Below are 25,571 nucleotides of genomic sequence, written 5' to 3' on the forward strand. Positions count from 1 at the left end.
TCTATAAAATAGAAATAATAATATTTGCCTTATCTTCTTCAGAGGACAATTTATAAACCATAAAGTGCTGTCTACTAGCTATTATTGGCTCTCAAAAAACCAAACATATTATATTTACCACATTTTAATTCAAAACAAGTTTAGTGATATTAAATTATTCATGATTAAATGAAAGATGATATCTGAAAAAAGAAGCAGTTTTGGCAGAGTAGACAGCTAAATGAATTTGGCACTGGGAAGACCTGTGTTTAGGAATCACCTGATACACATGGTGTGACTCTTATCAAGTTTCCTAAATTCTCAATACTCTGCACTGGTAGAGTGTGTTTGCCCATCTAGGAAGTTCTCTATGCCAATGAAATAACAGATCCAGGCCCTAATCTTATCTTCTAATTTCTGAAAAGGAAAATTTACTAATATTGACAGTTTAAAAGGATGAATTCAAACAGTACTTAAGTTAGTTATAACCAGCTAGCGGCAAAATTAACTTGTATCCTCCTAGCGAGTTAAAATAATAATTTAATTTATTCAATTGTCTAACTTAGAAGAAAGAAGGGATGTCCATTGGGAACTGGAAGAAGGGGAAGAAATGATTTGCAAGATTCTGCTTTAATTCAAGCAATTAGAAGAAATGTGAAAATGAAAAGAATGGGAGAGACTACATCAGAAATGCCCAGCAAACACCTTCCCTCTGGCAAGCATACCTCACTGCAACCCTGGGCAGTAATCACTAATGGTCCTACAAAGTACTATTGTTTCTGGGTGACATTATTTGTCAAAATATTTCTTCTGTGGAATGAAAAGCTCCAGTGTGCTTTCAACCTTAATGCACCCTTACTCTATTCTGGTGGACACTAAGCCCTGATAACTGTGCATATTAAAAATCCCTTTGTGCCTGTAATCATGCAGGAGAACATGCTATTTCATAAATTCAAATTCTGTTTACAGAATTAGCTGCTATCCCTGACATAAAACCCAAGGGGCACATGTGGTTTGTTTTTATTGTGAATTTAACTATAACTAAACACAAACATTACAAGATTTCCAAAGGAAAGAAAAATGTACAGTAAATTGTGAGTTGTGAAATATGTAGTTTTTTGTAAAGTATTAGATATATTAAATGAGACAATAATAAAACTGCTACATAATTTCCTTTCTGTACTTTTCTTTTGCTGTGCACTTTTTACAATGCTTTTTTTAATGGCTTAAACTACTCTAATCCACCCACCTCCTCCCACCAAGTAGAAGCCATTCTTTACAACAAAAGGCAAAACCAAAGAAAACAAATCAATGTATTGATCATGTATAAGCTCATTTTTCATTCTCCACACTGTGGTTTTAAAAAACAATGGTTTTCTATCTTTCAATTCCTTAACCCCAACTATTATCTTGGCAATTAACCTTAAAAATAAAGAGTTCACATCAAATCCACAGTACCTCAGAAAAATATGCTGAAGTGAGTGAAATGCTATGCTTGCTCTAGTTTTAAGAACTGTCCCTATTTCTCAAAGGATAAATCCTTGCCTAAGAAAGGTAATTGAAGCTCGGGAATGATGAAATTTCAAGACTTTTTCCTCTTAAATCAGAGAATATTTCATATTCCATTAGCTAAATTCTCACAATGAAAGATTTTGTTCCCCTAGCAAATAAATGCTGATAAATATCTTCTATTATAAAAGTCAAGTGACATGGTTTTTTTGTCTTATTTCTAACAACTCACTCTCTTCTCAACCACAGGTTAATAATAAAAGTCAAATAAAATGATAACTATTTAAAACTAGTGTTATTTAAAATTTCCTGCCTCTAAGAAATATAAACTGATGCTACTGTCTAGAAAGGAGTCAAAGGTATTTTGTCAATTCTACAAGAGTCAAATGGCAGGCATTAATCAGCCACTTTACTAATGGGTACTCTCATGATTTTGAACTCTAGTCAAATACAAAACCCAATGTTTGCCATAAGGATAAGAGTACAGAACTCAAATTCTAAAATCTGTTTCTTTACCAGATATTTCTTGTTGTTTTTTAGTCTTTTCAGTTTGTCTGACTGTGACCCCAGTTAGAGTTTTCTTGACATAAGATATTGGAATGATTTGCTCGTTCCTTCTCCAGCTCATTTTATAGAGGAGGAAACTGAGGCAAATAGAGGTAAGATGACTTGCCCAGAGTCACTCAATTAGTCAGCCTTCCTGACTCAGTCCCAGCGCTCTGCCCATTGCACCACCTAACTGCTTCTTCCAGGCATTTTTTCCTTTTCTCCCTTGTCATTCTTCCTACTCTATCAGTGAAAACTTTGTTTATCCACAGCATACAAAATAAATGAAGTTAAAAAGGTTACAGACTTCAGCACCCTGGTGCTTAGTCTCACCTAAGTCTACGAACAGGAAACATTTTGTTTACGTTTCACCATCTACCAAGAACAAGTCATGAACTCAGTGGGAAGCTTCATAATCAACCAGTTAACTACTGGACATGGAAGCAAAGCAGCACCTTCTGAATCAGTGCAGATCCTCCTGCAAACGCAGCTCCATTTTCTTCAGCGATTTTAATATCTGAATCATTCTAGGGGGAAAAAAACAGAAAAGTCTGTCTCAAACTAATGTTTGTATGTAATGTTTTTTATAGATCATGAAGTAGTAATGTCATCCATTTAAGCCAAATCTAAAAATTAATGACTCATACACAGAAGCTAAATATTGTGCCCTTTTTTCAACTCTGAACCATAGCAAAGGCATTTCATGGTAGGCTTTGGCTCACAGATACCCACAGCTGTCTTCCTAGGCTGTTCACACCGAGCCTACTGTATAACTTGAACTAAATCTCAAAAACTATCCAAACATGATTTTCCAGAAAGAATATAAATTTTAAATATCTTATTTAATTTGTTCTCTTAAATGTTAATTTCTTTTAAGCTAAGTTGTTCTGTAATAATTAGACAAAAAACTTCCAAGGAGTTCTGTCACATAACCTTGAGCAAATAAATCACATAATAATGTCAGAAGAGGTTGGAATAAATTAAGAAATTTAAAGCACAAGATGTAAACTAACACATTTGAAGATTTGGTATTTAAGACACACTATTACTTGATAACATACAACTTTATTTCAACAACAGAACCTGTGAGTTTGTCAGTGGCTAGTCCCTTCACTGATACAGAACACAACCCCTTTTATTCCTTAGCCAGTACTATTCCTTAGCCAAAGCCTAGCCTCTTTAGGAGGTACTTCAGCATCCACCTTTCTATTGTCTCTCTATCCCATCACCAAGAAGGCATCTGGAAGGTGAATCTGAGAGCTCCAGATATTAAGGCTGTCCAACAGTATTACTCCAAAGCCCAAGATATCTCCGTGCCATGGTGAAATGCAGCTGCAGGATTTTAATGGAGAGAAGCTATACAAAACAATGAAAAGCTGAAAAATGTCCATCACCATAAAAGACTTTAATATTTAAATATGTAAGAAAATTATTTTTCTGGAGTAAAATAAATTGTTAAAGTCTATTCTCTAATTTCCTATCTTTATATAACAAAGGACAACAAGTTCAAAAGTACTAAAGAGAAAAAGAAGCTGAATATATCTACAATCTAATAAAGTTTTAGATGTAATAGGGCATTAAGGATTTTAAAAATCCAAATCACATGATAGTGGTTTCAAATTGAAATAATTTCTCCAATTATTATATGTAGTGACTGTCTCATATCTGTAATATGGTATTGAACTAAAGATTTTTTTAAAAGTCTAATTCATAAAAGTAAAAATTTTTTTTAATGTTTCTATATATTTTGGTACCCTAAAAAAAAAAAAAAAAAAAAACTTCTAACATTCCTACTAATCCCTGGAAATACAAACAGTTTCATTACTTAAGAATAAACCAGACTAAATAATTAGATAGCTGCAAAACATTGTTTTACATAAAAGAGTTATAAAGTTTACCTACCTCTGTAAACACCAGAATTTTATTCATCTTTGAAGTAAATGGATATGGGAAGTTAATAACACTGACAAATGGCTCCACCTTTTTCTAAAATGCATAAAAGGAAAAAAAATTAAAGATTAAAAAAAAAAAACTTCTATAAATCCACAACTAACATATTCTATTACATACCCTATCTTCCCCAGTTACCCCATTGGTCTACCAGTAACTGTGCTACATAATCATGGGGTAAAGGAGGAAGAGAGAAAGCGATGTCCTTCCCAAAAAACTCAAATTGCAAAGATTATCTAAAATTGTGGTATTTTCCTGAAGCATGACGGGGAGGGAGAGGGGACAGTTCAATGAACTATCATATTTAGATTAATAACTAAAAAGCAATCTGTCCCAAATTGTATACAGATAATACCAGAAGTCACTTCTAGTTTAAATTCTTGATTCCAATGAGGTCACATTGTGCAAATTACAGTGTTTTGTTGGAGAAGGTATGTAGGAATGGTAGCATGTCTCCCATTCAGGCAGCCATGGCAGATTCTGTAAAAGATTTATGGAAAGAAACAGCCAATAGTCACAAAGGATAAGAAGGTATGGATGACTGACAATTTGCACCAATGGAGGGTATATACTCTTTTATTAGATATATTAAATTAGTGAAGTGACCTTCCTAATACGCTTATATAAAACCCAAGAAGTTGGCTATTATCTTTACAAATAAGGGAAAGAGAAAAATGAACAGAAGGAAGAAAAGCATATACTTCCATTCTTATATCCAGAATATAGTATGCTGTTCCTATATAACATTTTCCTACTGGTATCTGGAGAAAATAAATATCCAATAAATGCTGTCACTATTCTTATAGACCAGTTATAATTTTCCCTCTCTGAAACACAGGACATTCCACTTACAGCCTTATTATATAGTAGGGGACAATCCTGACCTCTCAAAGGCCATGCCAGCAAAACAGCCACTGGAAAGGCTGAATCATCCAAAGATACATCATTAGGTGATGAATTTTTCAGCCACATACATTTCTGAAGACCATACACTGATTTGTAGCTGAGTTGAAATAAATGTGAGTGGCCAGAAGTGCCCTCAGCAACAAAAATCACAGATTCTGTAAGTATTAAAGAAATAAAATAGAAAACTGGAAGAAAAACTGATTAAGACAAGAAGTATTGAAGCAGGAGCTATTAATCAACTCCCAAGTATTTATTAAGTAGCTACTAAATACCAAGGGGAAGCAGCTAGATGGCACAATGAAGTCAGGAAAATTCTACTTTCAGAGTTCAGATCCAGCCTCATACACACAATTCTATTTGCCTCAATTTCCTCATCTGTAAATGAGCTGAAGAAGGAAATAGCAAACTATTCTAGTATCTTTGTCAAGAAAACCCCACAAGGATCACAGAATTGGACAAAACTGAAAAAATGAAACAAAAAAGGATCAAGCACAGTCATAGGGCAGCTAGGAGACAAAGACAAAGAAAGAAATCCGGTTACCAACAAGGAACTAACGTTTTAATGGGAGGTCTGAAAATTTTGTGAAGGTAACAACAGCACTGACTCTGTGGGGTAAGACTGAGGACTGAAGAACGTCAATGTTATGACTTTGGGATGCCTATGACAGAAACAGGCAGATTTAGAAGGCGGCTGTATTTTGGAGGAAAAATAATGAGTTTGCGGTGTCTCTGGGTCAACCAGGCAACTGGTGTTAGGGACTAAAGCTTAGAGAAAAGAGTGGGACTGGACATTTATAGACAGACAGAATTAGACATATCTGGGACTCATCCACACAGAAAGCCATCTGTCTGGGAGATGTGTGTGTGTGTGTGTGTGTGTGTGTGTGTGTGTATCTATATTTTATAAAGATAAACACACACATGGAGATGGAGGAATGGGGGAGTAATCTAATGGAAATACTAGTTATGCCCACTCATGAAATTACCAAGACAGAAAATGGAAGAGGGTCCTGTGAAACTGAAAACTGATTTTAATTCTATTTTTAAGACAAATCAAGCTGGCATGGATTTAATACTCTTCCACACCTTCAAAGTCCAAACTCCTTAGCTTTATAATTTTACTCTGCACTCTGGAGAAACTTGCCAAATTTCAGTCTTGTAATTATTTCCACTCAGGACTCAAATTTATTGTGAGCCCAGTCTCTATTCCAATTTCAGGATGATTCAATTGGAGCCCCTATACTCATGACTACAGACTAATGCTACCACCAAAAGATCACTCCCATCTCCCATGGAGGAAGGTATGGGGACTAAACTCACCTGCTTGTTAAAATGTTGACTACTAGGGATTATTGTGATGTAATGCCAGGACAATCAGAAGAGATTTTGCTTGTCATCACTGACTCAATTTATTGGCTACTGCTATCCTACCTAATAAATTTGCACTATTCCAAACCTTATCTCTCAGTTTACCCTAACTGCAATAATGAGAGTCCTATAAAGAATTCTGGGCAAAATTTATAAGTGGAAAGAGTGATATATGGATAATGAGTAGTTGGACAGGTAGGAGGTGAACCAGAAAGGCAGTATCACAAAAACCCAGAGAAAAAAGTGCATCCAGAAGCAGAAATAGTCAACAACGTAAAAACAGGAACACCAAGAAAAAAAGGTACTGAGAAAGGGCCAACTGGCTTGTAATTAGGGCATCACGGCTAACTTTGAAGATGGCAGTCAGTTCCAGACCAGTGATAAGACAAGAGTGCAAAGGGAGAGTGGGAAGAGAGGAAACACAAATGGTGAGGGGAGTTTGGCTGCAGCACTTTGGAGAAGCAGTTTTTGAGGGAGACATGCAGCAAGTTTGGGAGAAGCAGGAGCAAATCTAATAAAGGCTTTTTAGGGATCAGAGAGATTGAAGCATGTCTGAAAACAGTAGCAAAGGAACCAGTTAATGGAGAAAGGTTTGTGAGGGATGTAGAAGACCCTTACCCAAAATGACTACTCAGAGATTATTCAGTAAAAAGCAGAAAAGTTGTTTATTGAAAACCTCAGGATGAGCTGTCCCATCACGAGATAAGAAAGAGAAAGATCCTGGCAGGAGAGCTAAAGAAGTAGTAAAGATACACAGCTTTTATACAAGAGATTACATCACAAATAAGAGAGCACTGAGAAGGGGAGGGGGAGCCCTCTAATTGGTTGTTGCTATTCGGAGAGATTGGAATGGAAGGTTTCAGGGAAATCTCCTAATTTCTAGGAAAGAGAAAATCAGGCCTTCAGGCTTAATCAAGCAGACAGTGGTCAAGCTAATAGACTAAATATCGATAAATGTCAAATACTGATAAATGTCATCAGCTCAGGTTAAGTAAATATGTTTATAGCTGGCCAAGGCTCAAGTAAATATGGGCCTGCACATATTATACAGGTCATAGGGGAAACAGAAATAATGAAAATAAAATATAGAAAAAGAATTCATACATTCCTGTAGTTCTTCACCTTATTTTTCTATTCCATACAAGTTGAAGAAGAATAAAGAGTGAGTTATAACTATATGACCAGAGAGAGCTGATGTGCTGGTAAACACAGCTGGCGGGAAGGGGGAGATGGGACAAGTGCTTATATGTACAGAAATTTAGTGTAAATGTTGCCATTACAAAGGATGTATAGCAAATAATTTACAAGTACCCTTTATGGTAAATTCCACACAACCAAATGATTCCCACAGAATGTTTTTATTGATTTTCGCCACTCTTGTATCCATAACCAATCTACAGTTTCAATTCAATCATGATTTGATAAATGAGTTAGATCTCACTCTGTGAACTGAAAAGTTCCAATAAACATTTTTTCATTAAATCTGACATGTGATCTAATATTAACTCTCACATCTAAGAAATTGATATTCATTAAATTGAAGCTTCTTTCAGAGCCAGCTCTACAATTTTGATCTTTTTTGGTTTTGTAGTTGGTTGCAGGGCTTGGAACATTATTTGAGTCTACATTATTATTGATAAAATTTAGAAAATTGTTTCAATAGATTTTACTTTTTAAAATTTTTATTCAATATAATTTTTTCATTAGCTACTACTCATGGTGATGTTAGTTTTCATAAGGCTAGTTCTAATAGTTCTAATAAATATAGTTCTAATAAATCAAAATAATTAAAAATGCTGTTTCTAGCTGATAAAAAACATGAGCTCATGTGATGAATTATATTTTCTAGTATCACATTCCTAGGAAGAACATTAAAGTTAATTTTTATTAAGTGAAATGCCTCTAAATTTAATTGGCAATCAAATCTTTAACTTGAGTTTCACGTTTTCCAGTAACAGTCTTTAAATTTCCTAGAGTTCTTATGATACATTTGTTATATTCTATGAATATTTATTGATATTGCCTGCAATGTGATGGAAACGGAAGAATCAAGAATGCAAGAACTTAATGATATTTTTAATCTCTACGGAAAAACAGAACAAGATTGAGAAAAACTGAAAATGGATATAAAATGTAGAATATATGCATAAATAGCAGCTCATAAACTACATGCTGCCTATTTCAATCCTAGTACTTAAGTAATCTGAACAATTTCTTTTTTTATAAATTTGAATTTTAATATATATTCAATTATATGCATGTATGTCTATTCCAATATTCTTCATTTCTCGAGAACAGAGATTTTTATTTTATCCTCAAAATACAATAGTGTCTTTCTCTCTGTCTCTCTGTCTCTGTCTATATCTCTCTCTCCCATCCCTCTTCCCTTCCTTCTAAGTTTTTTTTTATGTATTCTTTTTCAGTACTATAATTCCCATCAGTATTATTAGTCTCTTCCTCCCAGAAAGCCATATCATAAAACAAACTTTTTTTTTAATTTAATAACTTTTTATTGGCAGAACCCATGTCAGAGTAATTTTTTACAACATTATCCCTTGCACTCACTTCTATAATCTGAACAATTTCAATGACAATAATGATTTAATGATTTGTAATTTATTAAATTAGTGATAAGTAAAATAAATTTTAGATATCAAATCATCCAGTGATCACTGCAGTTTTTTTTTGGGGGGGGGGAGTGGGGTAGAAGATGCACGTGGGGAGCAATTAGATGTGTTTGACTCTTTGTGACACCATGTGGGGTTTTCTTGGAAAAGAACCACAAGTAGTTAGCCATTTTCATCTCAGCTCATCTTACAGATGAGGAAACTGAGGCAAATAGGCATGAGTGACTTGCCCAGGGTCACACAGTAAGGAGGTATATGAAGCCCAATTTGAACTCAGATCTTCCAGATTACAAAACTCCAAAATTTTACTGAGTTACCTAACTATAATAGATGACATATATTGCTAGAAGAAGATTTTTGGAAATTTTAAAAACAATTTTCTTAGCTCAATAAAGCTCTTCCAGATTTTCTTCAGAGCACTTTATTAGAACCATTGGAACAAAATGCAATAAAGTTTGCTTTCAAATATTCATTAATAAAGTCATAATCACTTAAAGTAGACAATAATGAAATGAAAATTCACTTTTCTATATTTGATACCAATTCCTTTAAAGCAAGAAATATCATTACTAGTGCATAAACTAATTGACCCATGTAATGTCTTGCATTTAACATTTGGATCCAAAATTTCTGAAAATTTAACAACTGCCCCCCATAAATCACTCTCCGAGTGGGGATGGGATCAAATCAGGTTGTCTCAGCAAGGAGAATACCCTTTCTTTATTAGATACTGGGGAAAAGGAGAAAGGAATAGAGGATAATTTCAAATGATTCTGAAATGAAAAGAATAAGGAGCTTACATCAAATGGCTTCACTTTTCTCAACAGAGTATGAAGTAATATCCTCAGCTGAGAAAGAAAAGGAGGAGGTATGGGGAGGGTTAAAGAGAAAAGAGGTTTGAAATAACTTCTGTGGGGAGCAAGATAGGAAATGAAATTGCATTGCTGCAGTAAAGGCTCTATTAAAGTTGGCTAACATAAATTTAATATATATATATATCCATTCCACACAGTTGTGAGCTTCTTTCTAGCTTCATCCAGAAGCCTGTGTATAGGACACACAGCCGCAGCACCGTAGGAGCAACTGAGGTTTGTTAAGAGATGAGTGACAACAGGGCAAGTAGGTAAAGGATTCAAATACAGAAAACAAGAAGGTACTGAGGAATAGAGGGGTTGGATATCTCCATAAGGTTGAAAAATAGTTTTAGGAAGTGTGAATGAAATGCAAGGAAATGTCAAATGATAGATGGTGAATTTCTAATTAACAAAGTGGAACACTTATGGGTCAGAGAGATATGGTGAATAACTATGTGGCCAAAATGAAATAAACCATTCAGATTTAAGGAAATTAAAGAAATGAGCGGGAGTTTGAAAATGTATCACTATGAAGACAGAAGTTCCCTAATATAAGGACAGGAGATAATTTAAAAAAAAAAAAAAGAAAGATAAGGAGGTCGAGCCTGACTGCCTTGAGAAAGGAGATGGGATGACTTAAGAACAAGGGATATTACAGCCGCCACAGGTAAAAATTTTCAATTCAAAGAAGGAAAAGTTTCTGAGTGAACCAGATAAGGAAAGAATGCAGAAGTGAAAGTGAGAAGGAAAGTATATTCCAACTCTTCCTCCCATCTCCCAGGGCCAAGAGAGTCTAAGAAAAGATAGAACCGGTGCTGGAGAAGACATTATAAATATAGCATCATCAAAGGGAGCCAGGTTTCAATGAAAGCTAATAGATGGAAGAAGTGTCTGAGAAAGAGGATCAGACAAGAGGAAATTTGTTTATATAAATATTGTCTATCTATATTAATATTCAGTAGAGATAATGATGGACTTTGTAAGCAGTTCCAAAATAAAAGTGGAACACTACAACTGAGCTAGCAAAAGCCATTGGTAGATGTGGTTAAAATGTATGTTATCCGATATTGTATGAGGATGTATTCTGATGGAAGTGGATTTCTTTGACAAAGAGACCTAACTCAGTTTCAATTGATAAATGATGGACAGAAGCAGCTACACCCAAAGAAAGAACACTGGGAAATAAATGTGAACTATTTGCATTTTTGTTTTTCTTCCTGGGTTATTTTTACCTTCTGAATCCAATTCTCCCTGTGCAACAAGAGAACTGTTCGGTTCTGCAAACATATATTGTATCTGCAAACATATGTAACATATATAGGACTGCTTGCCATCTAGGGGAGGGGGTGGAGAGAGGGAGGGGAAAAATCGGAACAGAAGCAAGTGCAAGAGATAATGTTGTAAAAAAAAAATTACCCTGGCATGGATTCTGCAAATAAAAAGTTATTATAAAATTTTAAAAAATAAAATAAAATGTATGTTATCTTGTGTCTTCTATTTGCCAAAATAACATTTCCTTAAAAAAAAGATTTTTTTGCTAATAAATCTTTGAACAATATCAATAATAATAATCATTTAATTATACTTTAACCTCTTGTTCACATTCACTCAGTTACTTTAAATAATAATTCATACCTTCTTCTTCTCCAGTGACATATCCAGTGTCAAATCAAGATAAACACCTTGCTTTGGGTTAGAGTAGTCCAGAATTTGAAATTTTTTTAGCAAATCAATTGCTTTATTCACTTCATAAATCTGCCTTGGGTATAAGCGTTTTAAATAAACATCATCCTCAGGCTCACCCTCCATATATGTATAGGTCTTTATTTTTTCTATATCATCTGTTTTTGCAGCTGGAGTTTGTACTTTGGAGCCTTTTTTCTCCTTTTTTGCAGGTCTATGAGAAAAAAAATACACATTGAAGATTAGCTATCACAATATGTATTTTATGAATGGATGCCCATCAACTGGAGAATGGTTGAGTAAATTGTGGTATATGAACGTTATGGAATATTATTGTTCTGTAAGGAATGACCAGCAGGATGAATAGAGAACTGGCGAGACTTACATGAACTGATGCTGAGTGAAATGAGCAGAACCAGGAGATAATTATATATTTCAACAATGATACTGTTTGCTTATACCTCAAAGAGATACTAAAAAAGGGAAAGGGACCTGTATGTGCCAAAATGTTTGTGGCAGCCCTGTTTGTAGTGGCTAGAAACTGGAAAATGAATGGATGCCCATCAATTGGAGAATGGCTGGGTAAATTGTGGTATATGAATGTTATGGAATATTATTGCTCTGTAAGGAATGACCAGCAGGATGAATACAGAGAGGTTTGGAGAGACCTACATGGACTGATGCTAAGTGAGATGAGCAGAACCAGGAGATCATTATACACTTCGACAACAATATTGTACGAGGATGTATTCTGATGGAAGTGGATTTCTATGACAAAGAGACCTAAATGAGTTTCAATGGATAAATGATGGACAGAAACAGCTACACCCAAAGAAGGAACACTGGGAAATGAATGTGAACTATTTGCATTTTTCATTTTCTTCCCGAGTTATTCTTACCTTCTGAATCCAATTCTCCCTGTGCAACAGGAGAACTGTTCGGTTCTGCAAATATGTATTGTATCTAGGATATACTGCAACATATTTAACATATATAGGACTGCTTGCCATCTTGGGGAGAGGGGGGGAGATGGAGAGAGGGAGGGGAAAAAACGAACCATAAGCGAGTGCAAGGGATAATGTTGTAAAAAAATTACCCTGAAACGAATGTGAACTATCTGCATTTTTGTTTTTCTTCCCGGGTTATTTATACCTTCTGAATCCAATTCTCCCTATGCAACAAGAGAACTGTTCGGTTCTGCAAACATATATTGTATCTAGGATATACTGCAACATATCCAACATATAAAGGACTGCTTGCCATCTAGGGGAGGGGGTGGAGGGAGGGGAAAAAAAAAAATCGGAACAGAAACGAGTGTCAATATAAAGTAATTATTAAATAAAATTAAAAAAAAAAATTACCCTGGCATGGATTCTGTCAATACAAAGTTATTATTAAATAAAATAAAATTTAAATTTAAAAAAAAAAAAAAAAAAACAATGATACTGTTTGAGGATGTATTCTGATGGAAGTGGATCTCTTTGATAAAGAGAGCTAATTCAGTTTCAATTGATCAAAGATAGGCAGAAGCAGCCACACCCAAAAAAAGAACACTGGGAAATGAATATAAACTGCTTGCATTTTTGTTTTTCTTCCCGGATTATTTATACCTTCTGAATTCAATTCTCCCTATGCAACAAGAGAACTGTTCGGTTCTGCACACATATATTGTATTCAGGATATACTGTAACCTATTCAACATGTAAAGGATTGCTTGCCATCTGGGGGAGGGGGTGGAAGGAGGGAGGGGAAAAATCGGAACAGAAGTAAATGCAAGGGATAATGCTGTAAAAAATTACCCTGGCATGAGTTCTATCAATAAAAAGTTATTTTAAAAAAAGAAAGAAAGAAAAAAAAACCAATATGTATTTTAAAAGATCTAGAAAAAAAGCATAAAAAATACATGACAGGAAAAGAAGCAATAAAAAAGTTGGACATAAGCTTAGGAAGTTTTGAGACTGCTCAGCAATTCACCAAAAAACAAAAAATACATTTTTAAAATAGTGAAATTTCCCCAAAATAAAATTCCCTTCTGGACAGCTGCACTACAATTGAAATTTACATGGAATAAATTATGTAATTTTTGTTCTGAGAAGACTCAAAGTCGAATCCAGTAGAAAATTCCATATTCTACATACCTTTATCACAATAAATATTTATGTTTACTGTTAGGAATCTTTCCATAAAATAAGCAATTCAACAGAAGTGATAAAAATAGACTCTTGTGATTTCTAATTGTCCATTTGTGTCCTTCGGATGTCTAAGTAAAATGCCTAAGTAGAGGAGTCTAAGTGTTTCTGCATCTACTTTGTTTCCTTCAAAATATTTAAACATCCAACCTGGGAAAAAAATTTTTTCTGAGAAAATATTTTAATTTTTAACTCAGTACAGGAATAATTGGGTTAGTAAAAAATGGAACCTAAAATATCTGTGCTTCAAAAATTACCTGTTGACTTTTCTTTCATATTTGTAAACTCTTAAGTGTTACATAAGTGTAGAAAAATTAAATTGACAAAACTATTTAGTTTTCACAGTAAAATTACTAAATTCATTTTAACAAATGTTTTCTAGGTGTCTACTGTGTGAAACACTGTAAAGAGATACATATATGAAACTGGATATAGTCCATGCGCTCTTGGATTGTTCTAATAGCATGATGGAAAAAAAAATATTAAGTTGTACTATGATCAGTACTGTGGAGAAAGGGTTAGCAGAGAAATTATACTGAACCATTGATAATACACTTGGAAGCCATTCAAATTCATCTCATTATATTTCATGCCTCTTAACTTTTCTATAAGCATGAAGTATTTTAGTGATTTGCCAGAATCTAGGTAAATTATTTTATACTTAATAATTTGATAAACCTTGACAAAATAAGGAAACAACCCATTTTCAGTGAAGCCCTGCTTGCTCTCTGAAATCACTATTTCCTTTCTAGATGTTCACTAACCATCTCTAAGAATTTAATCCAGAACTGACTGGCCCAGGAATCAGTGGCTTAACAGTCATATCCACTAGTTCTTTCTGCACTAGAGAACATAGTTCATCTAATAATGTGATCTAAATTTTTCAAAGGTAATCTGATGCCCTCTTCTTATTTGTGTATTTATCTTAGATATGAACCTTTGCCAATTATCATCCTTCTCTCTTAAGCAGTCCTATTCCATCTTTGAGACACCTTTTTGCCCAATACAGCTTTTTTAAAAAATTCAATTGAAAATACTATCCACACTGGCGAGACTTACATGAACTGATGCTGAGTGAAATGAGCAGAACCAGGAGATCATTATATACCTCAACAATGATACTGTTTGAGGATGTATTCTGATGGAAGTGGACCTCTTCGATAAAGAGAGCCTTAATTGATCAAAGATGGACAGAAGCAGCTACACCCAGAGAAAGAACACTGGAAATGAATATAAACTGCTTGCATTTATGTTTTTCCTCCCGGGTTATTTATACCTTCTGAATCCAATTCTATCTGTGCAACAAGAAAACTGTTTGGTTCTGCACACATATATTGTATCTAGGATATACTGCAACCCATTTAACATGTAAAGGACTCTTGCCATCTCGGGGAAGGGGTGGAGGGAGGGAGGGGTAAAATCGGAACAGAAATGAATTCAAGGGATAATGCTGTAAAAATTACCCTGGCATGCGTTCTATCAATAAAAAATTATTAAAAAAAAAAAAAAAAGAAAGAAAAGACAATACTATCCACAGCTAGAGAAAAAACTGAAGGACTCTAAATGCAGATCTAAGCATATTGTTTTCACTTTCTTTGTTTTTTTTTTTCTTTTTTACAACATGATTAATGTAGAAATGTTTAACATGATTGTACATGTATAACCTATATTCAATTGCTTGCCCAGTTGGGGAGGAAAAAAATTTTGGAACTCAAAATTTTATTTAAAAAATGAATGCTAAAATTGTCTTTATATATAATTAGAAAAAATAAAATGCTACTTATATTTAAAAATAATAATAATTTAAAATCCCTTTTTGTTATCCTTGAATTTCCTTGTCTGCTTCTGCTCATTTTTAGGTTTACTACTCTCTGATATTATTTTTATAAGAACATGTCAAACTAGATTTATTCTTTATTAGGGGACCAGTCTGCCTTCTTTCTCTCCTGCCTGGTTAAAGCTACTTTGTTGGGTTCTAAATGCAGTCACAAACTCTCAACTCTCATTAGGAGTTGTTTCCCTTTGCGTCTCTAATATTTCCTTTCTCATCCCTCCCAGGCTGATTTCATCTATAAAAATTTAGCCCAGAGGATTCTATCTATTCTTCCTCTGAAGCCTCTGAAATCTCTTTGAAGACTAGGTCCAACTTTCTTCTCTATCAAAACTTTAGGAGGAACTGCTTACTTCCCTCCAAGATTTCTATTTTTCTAAACCAAATACAGTTTTTCTTGCTGGTAGAAATCAGATCCATTATAAAATTTCCCCTTACTGATTCCTTCATCTTTTGATAAATGAAATTATCAAGCGAAGACACTGAATTTAGGTGCTATGCTTTTGGCAAAGAGGACCTTCATCACTCTTTTATCTTGCCTCTGTGCAGGCAAATCTATAGTAGAAGTGTCAAAAGCACCAAATTAAATTGCAATTGGGAGATGTTTAACAAAATAAAAATTAATACAACATATATACTACTGATTTTTCTAAGTCAAGATGCAGATGCAGAAACACCCTGTTCTATTTGAGTCTGAGATCACTGTTGAGAGTACATTGGTCAATATGATTATGAAAACATTTGTTTCACCTATTGATGAACTTTAGTAAAAGGTTCCCCCACAGCCTTTCCTAAATTTCCTCAAGAACTTTTTAATATAACTTAAAAATATACAATGCTAGTCTATTGTAGCTTTTACCTGAAACATCCATCCAGAACCAAATTTTCATCATGCATTTCACTCCAAGTCTCAGTGATAAAAAAGAAAAATCACATTTACCTTCTTACATAAGGAATCCTAGCACCTCTAATTTACTGCCTAAACTTAGGAAATTTATATATAGACATTTGAGGTCATCATTTTTACCACTGGCTCCATTCTTGAATTTTGATTCTCAGAATTTCAACTGCTATTCTTTCTCTATAGCTACTATCTAGAGTATAGAACTTGGTAGATATAAATTGGAAGTATTTTCTTCCTTCCCCTTTTTAGTAAAGCCTTTTTGAGTGGATTTGCCAACAAACCCAGAGTCCAAGAGCCCAAAGCATTGCAGTGCTCCCCAAACTACCAGTCTTGCTTCCAGCCCAGCACCCAAGTCATCACTGAAAGGAGCAAACCTAGTAGTAAAGAAAATTCACTTTCTATACGCCAACCATTAATAAGCAATTAAACCGAAAAGCACCAATAAACCACAGCCATTGCTGAAGGAAGCAACTCCTCTAGAGACATAACCTGTAGAGTGCTACTAAGATGCCAAAGTTATAACTACTGAGGAGGTGGAAAATGAAGACTTTGTCTTACAAAAGTATGTTGGAAACTATCTCTGTGTATTTGGAAAATAAAATGCTATTGAAAAATTTTAAAAAGATTTTGTGTTCCAAATTTTTCTTCCTCCCTCTCTTATCTTCTCCTTCCCCATGACAGCAAGTAATCTGATATAGGTGAAATATATAAAATCTCTTAAACATATTTCCATATTTGTCATCTTGGGAAAGAAAAATCAGACCAAAAGGGAAAAGACTATGAGAAAGAAAAATCAAACAAAGAAAAGGTAAAAATATATCCTTTTATCCACATTCCGTCTCCATAGTTCTCTCTCTAAATGTGAAAGACATGGAAAATCAAAGTTCTAGCCAACAAAATCTTTAGCATTTTCATATGATTCAGCATCAGGAACAGATGTGATGTTACCAATGGTAATTATATTAAACAAAATGTATTGCTTTATGCTTTAAAACTGTACCTCCAGTACTACTGGATTTTTCCATAGACGTAGTGCTAACACTGTATTTTTGTCTTAGTTTCCTCATATGTAAAATACAGGTAAGAATAGCACCTACCTCACAGGTTTGTTATGAGGATTAAATGACATATTTGTAAAAATGCACATAATAAATGCTTATTTTTTCTCTCTCTTTCTCTCTCTCTTTTTCTCTCTTTCTCTCTCTCTCTCTCTCTCTCTCTCTATATATATATATATAAAATACGTATGTATATGTTCCTTTCCCTAATCCTATATCCAAAGATTTACCTCATATTAAAGGATGAAAAAGAAAGAAGAAAGTTAATCAAAAATAATATATCAACCAAGTCTGACTGTACAATTTGGTGTGAAATAGTTAATTGAAACGAAGTAAAATAATTTGATTCATACCATAAAAGTTATAACTCTTCACATCTTAAATTTTTTTTATTATGTTAATAATTCCCTAATCTACATATCCAGACCTCCAATTCAACATTTACTAAGTATCTGATACATGCCAAGGCCAAAGAAAAAGAGGTCAAAAAAAAAAAAAAAAAAAGTCAGTTTCTGCATTTAAGGAGTTTCCAATGAAAATATTAAATTAGCTATCTTGAAGAATCAATTGATATATAATCAACTGAAATAGTGTTTGTAAAGCACAATAACTAGAATATAAACTCAACATAAATGTTAGCTATTATTAAACTCAACACATCCAAACTAAACCCATTATCTTTTCCCTCAAATTTCCCTGTCACTATAGAGAACAAACCAACCATTGCAGGTCCTCAAACTCACAATCATGTGGTCATCTTCCACTCTTCACTCTCTTCCTATCCCACATCCAATCTGTTGAGAAAGCCTGGTTATTTCACCTCTCCAATCTATTGCATACATCCCCTTCTCTCCTCTGACACTGCCACAGGCCTTCATCACCTCATACCTGGACCACTGCTGCAAAATGGAGGTAGGGGTCCTGAGCTCAGTCTCTTCCCCAGTGCAATCTTTCCTCCACTAAGATGCCAAATTGACCTTTTAAAGCTCAGGTCCAATCATGTGACAATCTTATCTTCTCTTACCCTCCATTCAATACCCTTTGGCGTCTCCCCTATCATCTCCAGGATCAAATATACACTCCTGTTTGGCTTCTCTACCTTTCCAGTCTTCTATATTCATTATCACTGACACCTTGCTATTCTTTGTACAAGACAGCTATCTCCCAACTCCATGCATTTCCCCTGATTATCCCTTATGCCACAAGTTCTTTCTTTCCTCATCTGTTTCTTGGTTCCCTGACTTGCTCCACAATCCAGATAACCACCCTAGCTACTGAAAGAAGCACTTCCAAGCCCCCCTTAATGCTAGTGCCTTCTCCCCAAGATCATCTCCAGTTTATCCTATATATGTCTTGTATACTGTCTCTCCTACTACACTGTGAGCACCTTGAAAGCAGGAACTTTTTCCATTTCACTTTATCTCCCCTTACATACTTTTGGTTTCTCTACCTAGCACCTCATGAGTACCTTTTTTTTAAATAAAAAAAAAAAACTTCTATTATTATTATTATTTCTATTGTATTGGGGCAGCTAGTTGGTGTAGTAGATAGAGCACCAGCCCTGAAGTCAGGAGGACCCAAGTTCAAATTTAGCCTCAGTCACTAAACACATTCTGGTTGTGTGACCCTGGGCAAGTCACTCAATTCCAATTGCCTCAGAAAAAAAATAAGGCATTTTATTTTACCAAATAGATGCAAAGATAGTTTTCAACATTCACCTTTGCAAAATCTTATGTTCCAAATTTTTCTCCCTCTCTTCCCCCCCTTCCACTCCCCAAGTCAGTAAGCAATCTGATATAGGTTAAATATGTGCACTTCTTCTAAACATATTTCCATATTCATCATGCTGCACAAGAAAAATCAGATCAAAAGGGGAAAAAAACACGAGAAAGAAAAAAAAATCAAGCAAAGAAACAACAACAAAAGGTAAAAATACTATGCTTTGATTTACATTCAGTCTCCATAGTTCTCTCTCTGGATGCAGACAGCTATTTCCATCAGAAGTTTATGGAAATTGCCTAGTATCAAGTACTTATTAAATATTTAATGAATCTTGGTGACATGGAAACAAGGGACTACTGGAAGTGGCTTGTTCCTGCTCTCAAACACAAATCATGATGTATATTACTTACAAAGTCTATTACTAATACAGAATGTACTAGGCACTGCCTAGTTACTTGGGCACAGAGCCCATCACTCTATGACACTTTTATCCCCTGGAGGGCAGAGATCCTGTCTTAGATTTCTGTGTATTCTCTGCACTGCTTGATACAGCATCTCACTTATGTTAGGAGATAAGTTTGTTCACCTCAATAAACACTAAAAGCCTACTATGTGTCCAGCACTATGCTAGGCAAACAGAAATTTAAATTTTATTGGAAGGAAACAACCTGTATGTCGATAAGCAAATACATAAGACAAACAGGTAAATATAGAGGGATCAGGGACTTCAGGAAAGATCTCAAGCATTAGATGGGAGCTAAGTGGAGCTAAGCTGAGCTCTGGAGGGAGCTGAAGACTCCAAAAATTCCAAAAGGGGGAAGTGAGAGGGTTCCAGCCTACTCATGAAAAGGTGCCTGGTGAGAATGCAGAGTTCTATGGAAGTAATGTGAGTCAGCATAAAAAGACAAGGGTATCCAGATTGTGAGGAATTCTAAATATTGGAGAAGTCAGTATTTTATCTTAGAGGCAAGAAGGATCCATTAAAAGCTTCTTGAGCAAAGGAGGGGGGACAAGATGAGGTGGTGATGTGTTTGTTCAAGACAAGAGAGAGGGAAGAAGAACATTTCCCATATTCCAACCTTCCAATTTGGTATCATGGAAATAAAATTATTTGGTGATGTAGTGTTTAAAAGAGATATCACCCCAAGGAGAGACTCCTGATAGCTTCCATACAGAATTCCCTTCCCTCTACCAATATTGCCCTAACATACAAACCCTCATAATGAAAACCAATTAATAATCATTAAAATGAATAAATGAAACAATTTTTTAAAAGAAAACACTTACTTTGCAGCAGCATAATGTCTTTTGGCTGCATGAACATTTACAAAACAAGATGCAACAGAAGTATTATAAGTGATCCTGGAGAAACACTGCCTCTGGTACTGAAGGAAAACTGAAAAAAAGGAAAACATGAGAAACATTAAAGTGCCAAATTATCCTTATCATATTTTCAATGTAAGAATGGATTAGTACTTTGCAAAAAATTTTACTTTGGTGAGAGGGGAAAAAAAGAAAGCAGGTCCCAACAACAACAACAACAACAAAAAAAAAAAAAAAAAAAAACTGCTTTCTTTGGATATAGTCCTGATTTCAATACCACCTATGAGTAATGTGCTGCATTCCATCACGGTATCTCATTTCAGTTGTGTAATTCCCATCTGTCATTTCCTAGACATCCTGCACAAAGACTCTTGCACTAGGTTCTAAAGCCCAGCCTCTTCAATTTTTAGTTATCTTGGGGAACCAGTGCTATTGGGTGAGGTGGCCTTTTTCCATAATGCCCTGGATAATATGATTTATTCCATTCTCCTGGAGCAAAGAAAATAGGTCTTTGTATCAATGGGCAGTTTGAGATTACAGGCAACACTGAAACTTTCCAAATTCAGTACAATTCAATTCTTCCCTATGCAATTCCAGGCTTTGCTCATTAATCATCTGCAGTTTACCCAAGAAATAAATAATAAAAAATTAACAAGCCAGATTGTTGGCTCAAATTTATGTCATAGATTAAAAGATATATGTTTAGTATCTTGTTACTATTACCAATTACTTTACAACAGTGCAGTAATACCTTCATTAAATTATTATTATAGAACAAATTTATATTCATTTATATACCAAGAACATGAAGAACAGGTAAGTACATTATTATTTTAAAACATACAAGTACAGTAGGATTTTCAAGTAAATGACTTATCAAATATAGTAAAATAATAAAAATAAAATAAAAAAATAAACAAAACAAAAAGCATAAAAAATACAAGTTGGTGGCTAAGATGACAGAAAAAGTTAATGATAAATGTTGGAGGGGATATGGGAAAACTGGGACTCTAATGCACTGTTGGTGTTGTGAACAGATCCAGCCATTCTGGAGAACAATTTGGAACTATGTTCAAAAGGCTCTAAAACTGCACATACCTTTTAATTCAGCAGTGTCACTACTGAGTCTGTAATCCCAAAGAGAATATAAAAGAAGGGAAAGGACCCACGTGTGCAAAAATGTTTGTGGCAGTCCTTTTTGAAGTGGCAAGAAACTGGAAACTGAGTGGATGTCCATCAATTGGAGAATGGCTGAATAAGTTATGAATGTTATGGAATATTGTTATTCTTTAAAAAACGACCAACAGGATGATTTCAGAAATGCCTGGAGAGACTTAACATGAACTGATGCTAGTGAAACACGTACAACTAGGAGAACATTGTTCTCAATAAGATTATGTAACAATCAACTCTGATGTACCTGGCTCTTTTCAAGAGTGAGTCATTCAAGCCAATTCCAATAGACTTGTGATAGAGACAGAAAGAGGACTATGAGGACTGAATTTTGGATCACAACATAGTATTTTTATCTTTTTTGTTGTTGTTATTTGCTTGGGGGTTTTTTCCTGATTTTTCTTGTGCAGCATGATAAATGTGGAAATATGTTTAGAAGAACTGCATATGTTTAAACTATAGAGAGGGAGAAAAATAAGATTTTGCAAGAGTGAATTTGAAAACTATCTTTGCATGTATTTTGAAAATCAAAAGCTATTATTAAAAAATAAAATATGGATGATAATACTTGCAGTGCTTACCTCAATCATTAGATTATTTTGAGGATCAAAAGAGAAACTATGTAAATCATTATGTAATGGTCAGTTATTAAGAGCTATATCATGGCATATGTGTGTTTGAACTGGGGAAATATAACCCTACAAACAAAATTTTCCAAGTATGCACCTATTAACTGCCTTTATTTAAACTCTAATCCATCACAATATAAGAAATAAAATTAACTTAGTATAGTAGCGGCAATATACTAAAAGTTGCAACAAACAATTGGAAACAATTGCCTTGGTTTTCAAAGGAGCCCCTCCCTAGACTAAACATAGCATAGGTTCAAGTGAGATAAATTCTCAGGTTGATTCATGTTATTTATAACATTACTACTAGCCTGTGTTATATTGCTATGTGCGTCTGTGTTTTATGTAATTACAAGAATCATTGGATTTCTTGAGATGAAAAATTGATGAGACTATTGCAGTACTTAAATTTTCATATTTATTCATGTTATTGGTTACATTACTATTAGCCTGTGTTATATTGCTATGTGCTTATGTAAATTACGTATAATGCCTCCCATATTGATGGATTTATGTATACCATGTATATTTGTTTCAAGTTCTGGCCCATATTGATGGATTTATGTGTATCTGTTTCAAGTGAACCCCTTTAGAAACCGGCTAATCTGATTTGACTTCCTATTTCCTTTGGTGTTTTCATCTCCCTTCCTGAGATATCAGGGAAGGTGTGATCACCTTTTTTGGGGGATTCTCACCTCCTTGAGGAGGTCATGATCACCCTATGTTCTAAAATAAAAGAAAGGGGGAGATGTTGGAATCTTTACAAACTGCTAACTCATTAGAGTTGATAGATTATTGATCTGATCTTACAAGATGTTTTGGGCCAGAACCTGAAACAAGGTACTAAGCAGAACTAATTGATACAATACTTGTGTTCACCTTTATTCATTGGAGTTCACAAGTATGAGAGATTCACAAAGTTAACTGTGTAACTTTGTGAATTCACACCTCCCTTGAAGCTCTTAGGGCCACAGAGCACTATGGGAGAAAACCCATAATCCCTCTCTCCGGTATCCCACACAATTCCTCTCTCTAGTATAAAAGAAACAGACAGAGGCTCTCGGACAGATTTCAGCTGAATTACGCCAGAAGCCCTCTCTCCGAGGCAAGAGAGATCCATTCCATTTTTCCACTTGGCTGGCTGGTGGCTGAAGAAAGCAAAGGCAGAAGCAAAGGACAATCTGCAAGAGCTCTTGGAACCAAGCAGAGAGATAGGCCTCAACTAACCGGGCTATTTTAGAAGGAGAAAATAAACGTTTGCATTTTTACCAGCTGGCTGCATTTGGGTGATTATTACTTTCAACTGCAACTAAGACTGCCTCCAAAAACCTCCCCCGAGAAACCTGCTCTCTCTCCCAGAGAGAACCATCATCTTATATTATATATTTTAAAGAAGAAAAAGAACACCATACACAACTAATAATTTTATAAAGCATTAATTTTTACAAGAATTAACATGTAAATTGACTTTTTTTTTCATGTAAGTCTCTTCAGGCCTTTCATAACATTCATATACCTTATCTTTTTCAGCCATTCCCCAATTAATGGGCATCCACTCAGTTTCCAGTTTCTTGCTACTACAAAAAGGGCTGTACAAACAGTTTTGCACATGTTGACCCTTTTCCCTTTTTTTATGAATTCTTTGGGACAGAGGCCCAATAGGAACACTGCTGGAACAAAAGGTATGAACAATTTTATAGCCCTTTGGGCATAGTTCCAAATTGCTTTCCAGAATTGTTGGATCAAATCACAACTCAAATCAACAACGTATTAGTGTCCCAATTTTTCCACATCCCTTCCAACATTCATCATTATCTTTTCCCTAACAAGCATTTATTATTTAATAGCAGGTTCCAATTGAGCAATGGAAATAAAAAGAAAAATAAAGGCTCAAGCAACATCTGATCCCCACAATAATCCAAGTAGGTAGGTACTATTATTTCCAATTTACAAAGAAGAAATAGAAACAGAATGACTTGCCCCAACTCATAGAATTACTAAGTGTCTAAGGCAAGATTTGAACTCTCCCATTATATTGGAAACTCTTTAAAGGCAAGAACTGTTTTCTGCCTCTCTCTCCTCCCCTCCCCCCTGCCTTGTCCAGCACTTAGTACAGCTCCTGGCACACAGTAGGTACTTAATAAATGTTGAATGAATTGAATCGAACTCAGGCCCTTCTAGCTTTGGATCCAGAGGGTCATACACAGGGACCAGTTAGCCACATATTGTTACTAAACTAAGGTGACATTACGGTTAGTGTAAACATAGGCTGTCATGACAAGTTCACATTTATTAAACATCTACCTGACAGGCCACATGAGCACTGAGCACACACAAAGGCAAAAGACAGCTCCTGCCTCCAAGGAGCTTACAATTTAATGGGGAGAGAGGAGCGAGAGAACATGCTAAGAAACATACAGAAAGCAAGTCACATCCAGTATAAACAAGAAATAATTAAGAGGAAAGGCTTTCTACAGAAGGTAGGGATTCAGGTTAAGAGAAGAAAGCTGTAAAGAACAGGAGGTACCTAAGTTACACGACTGGCTTTGAACAAATAGGAGATTGTGTGTTTGACCCCGGTGGCAATAGGGAGCCACTGAAAGTCACTTAGTTGGGAGACATAAGGAATGACGTGATCCGACTCACGCTTAGAGAAAACCACGTGGAGTGAGGAGAGACTACAACCTATTACAATAGTCCAAGTGTGAGGTGACCAGGGCCTGCCCGGAAGCAGAACGATGAGAAGCGTCGCTCCAGCCGGGGGACAACAAAAAGTCCACTCTCTCGCCCTTCCTTACCTCTCCCGAAGCAGCTTGTGGTGGCCGCCATCTTGACAGACGAGGGTTGAGCGAGGTCAAAATTAGTCCCCGCAGCCACTAGAACAGGCGAATGAAAGGTTCCGGCTGGAGAGAGGCGGAGGGTGGGGACCGAAAAGAACTAAGGACCAAGTAGGAACGGCGAAGAGACTGGCTCACCCCGCCCCTTCCGTGGTAGTGACACTTTCTGTCTTCCCCCTTAGCCTCACTCTTTCGGGTTCCGCTTTTTTCAGTGTCCAGACACTGAACACACGGCCTTGGTGACGTGAGTAGAAAACAGAAGCACGCCGGAAGCGTCAGAGCGTTGCACGAGTGCTGGGCGTGACGCGAGCGGGCCGCGTATGTAGCCCCAGCCAATAAGATATCTCCAAAAGAACACGTGGTCTGAAATAGGCCGCATCCTTTCTCCCGAGATAACTTAGCCCTGGAGTAGATCTATCATCATATGTTATGGTTCGCTTCTATAAGTGTTTTTGATCTTCCTTTTCTCAATCCATTTAGTTA

The 25,571-nt window shown here is 35.4% G+C and overlaps 1 protein-coding gene across 1 annotated transcript in view; it reads right to left on the reverse strand.

The window, feature by feature from the left end:
- The window catches only part of MRPL1 (mitochondrial ribosomal protein L1), a 47,328-nt gene extending 22,018 nt beyond the window's left edge, over window positions 1-25,310 (reverse strand). Inside the window, exons 1-5 of the mRNA XM_051964481.1 lie at window positions 25,050-25,310; window positions 20,414-20,522; window positions 11,375-11,636; window positions 3,937-4,020; window positions 2,490-2,561 (exon numbers count right to left, since the gene is read on the reverse strand). Of these exons, the coding sequence (XP_051820441.1) occupies window positions 2,490-2,561; window positions 3,937-4,020; window positions 11,375-11,636; window positions 20,414-20,522; window positions 25,050-25,080 (558 nt within the window). The 5' untranslated portion in view covers window positions 25,081-25,310. The remainder of the gene's footprint in view (window positions 1-2,489; window positions 2,562-3,936; window positions 4,021-11,374; window positions 11,637-20,413; window positions 20,523-25,049) is intronic.
- Between the last annotated feature and the right edge of the window lie 261 nt (window positions 25,311-25,571).

Source organism: Antechinus flavipes, chromosome 6, assembly GCF_016432865.1.
Source record: "Antechinus flavipes isolate AdamAnt ecotype Samford, QLD, Australia chromosome 6, AdamAnt_v2, whole genome shotgun sequence".
NCBI classification, from domain to species: domain Eukaryota; kingdom Metazoa; phylum Chordata; class Mammalia; order Dasyuromorphia; family Dasyuridae; genus Antechinus; species Antechinus flavipes.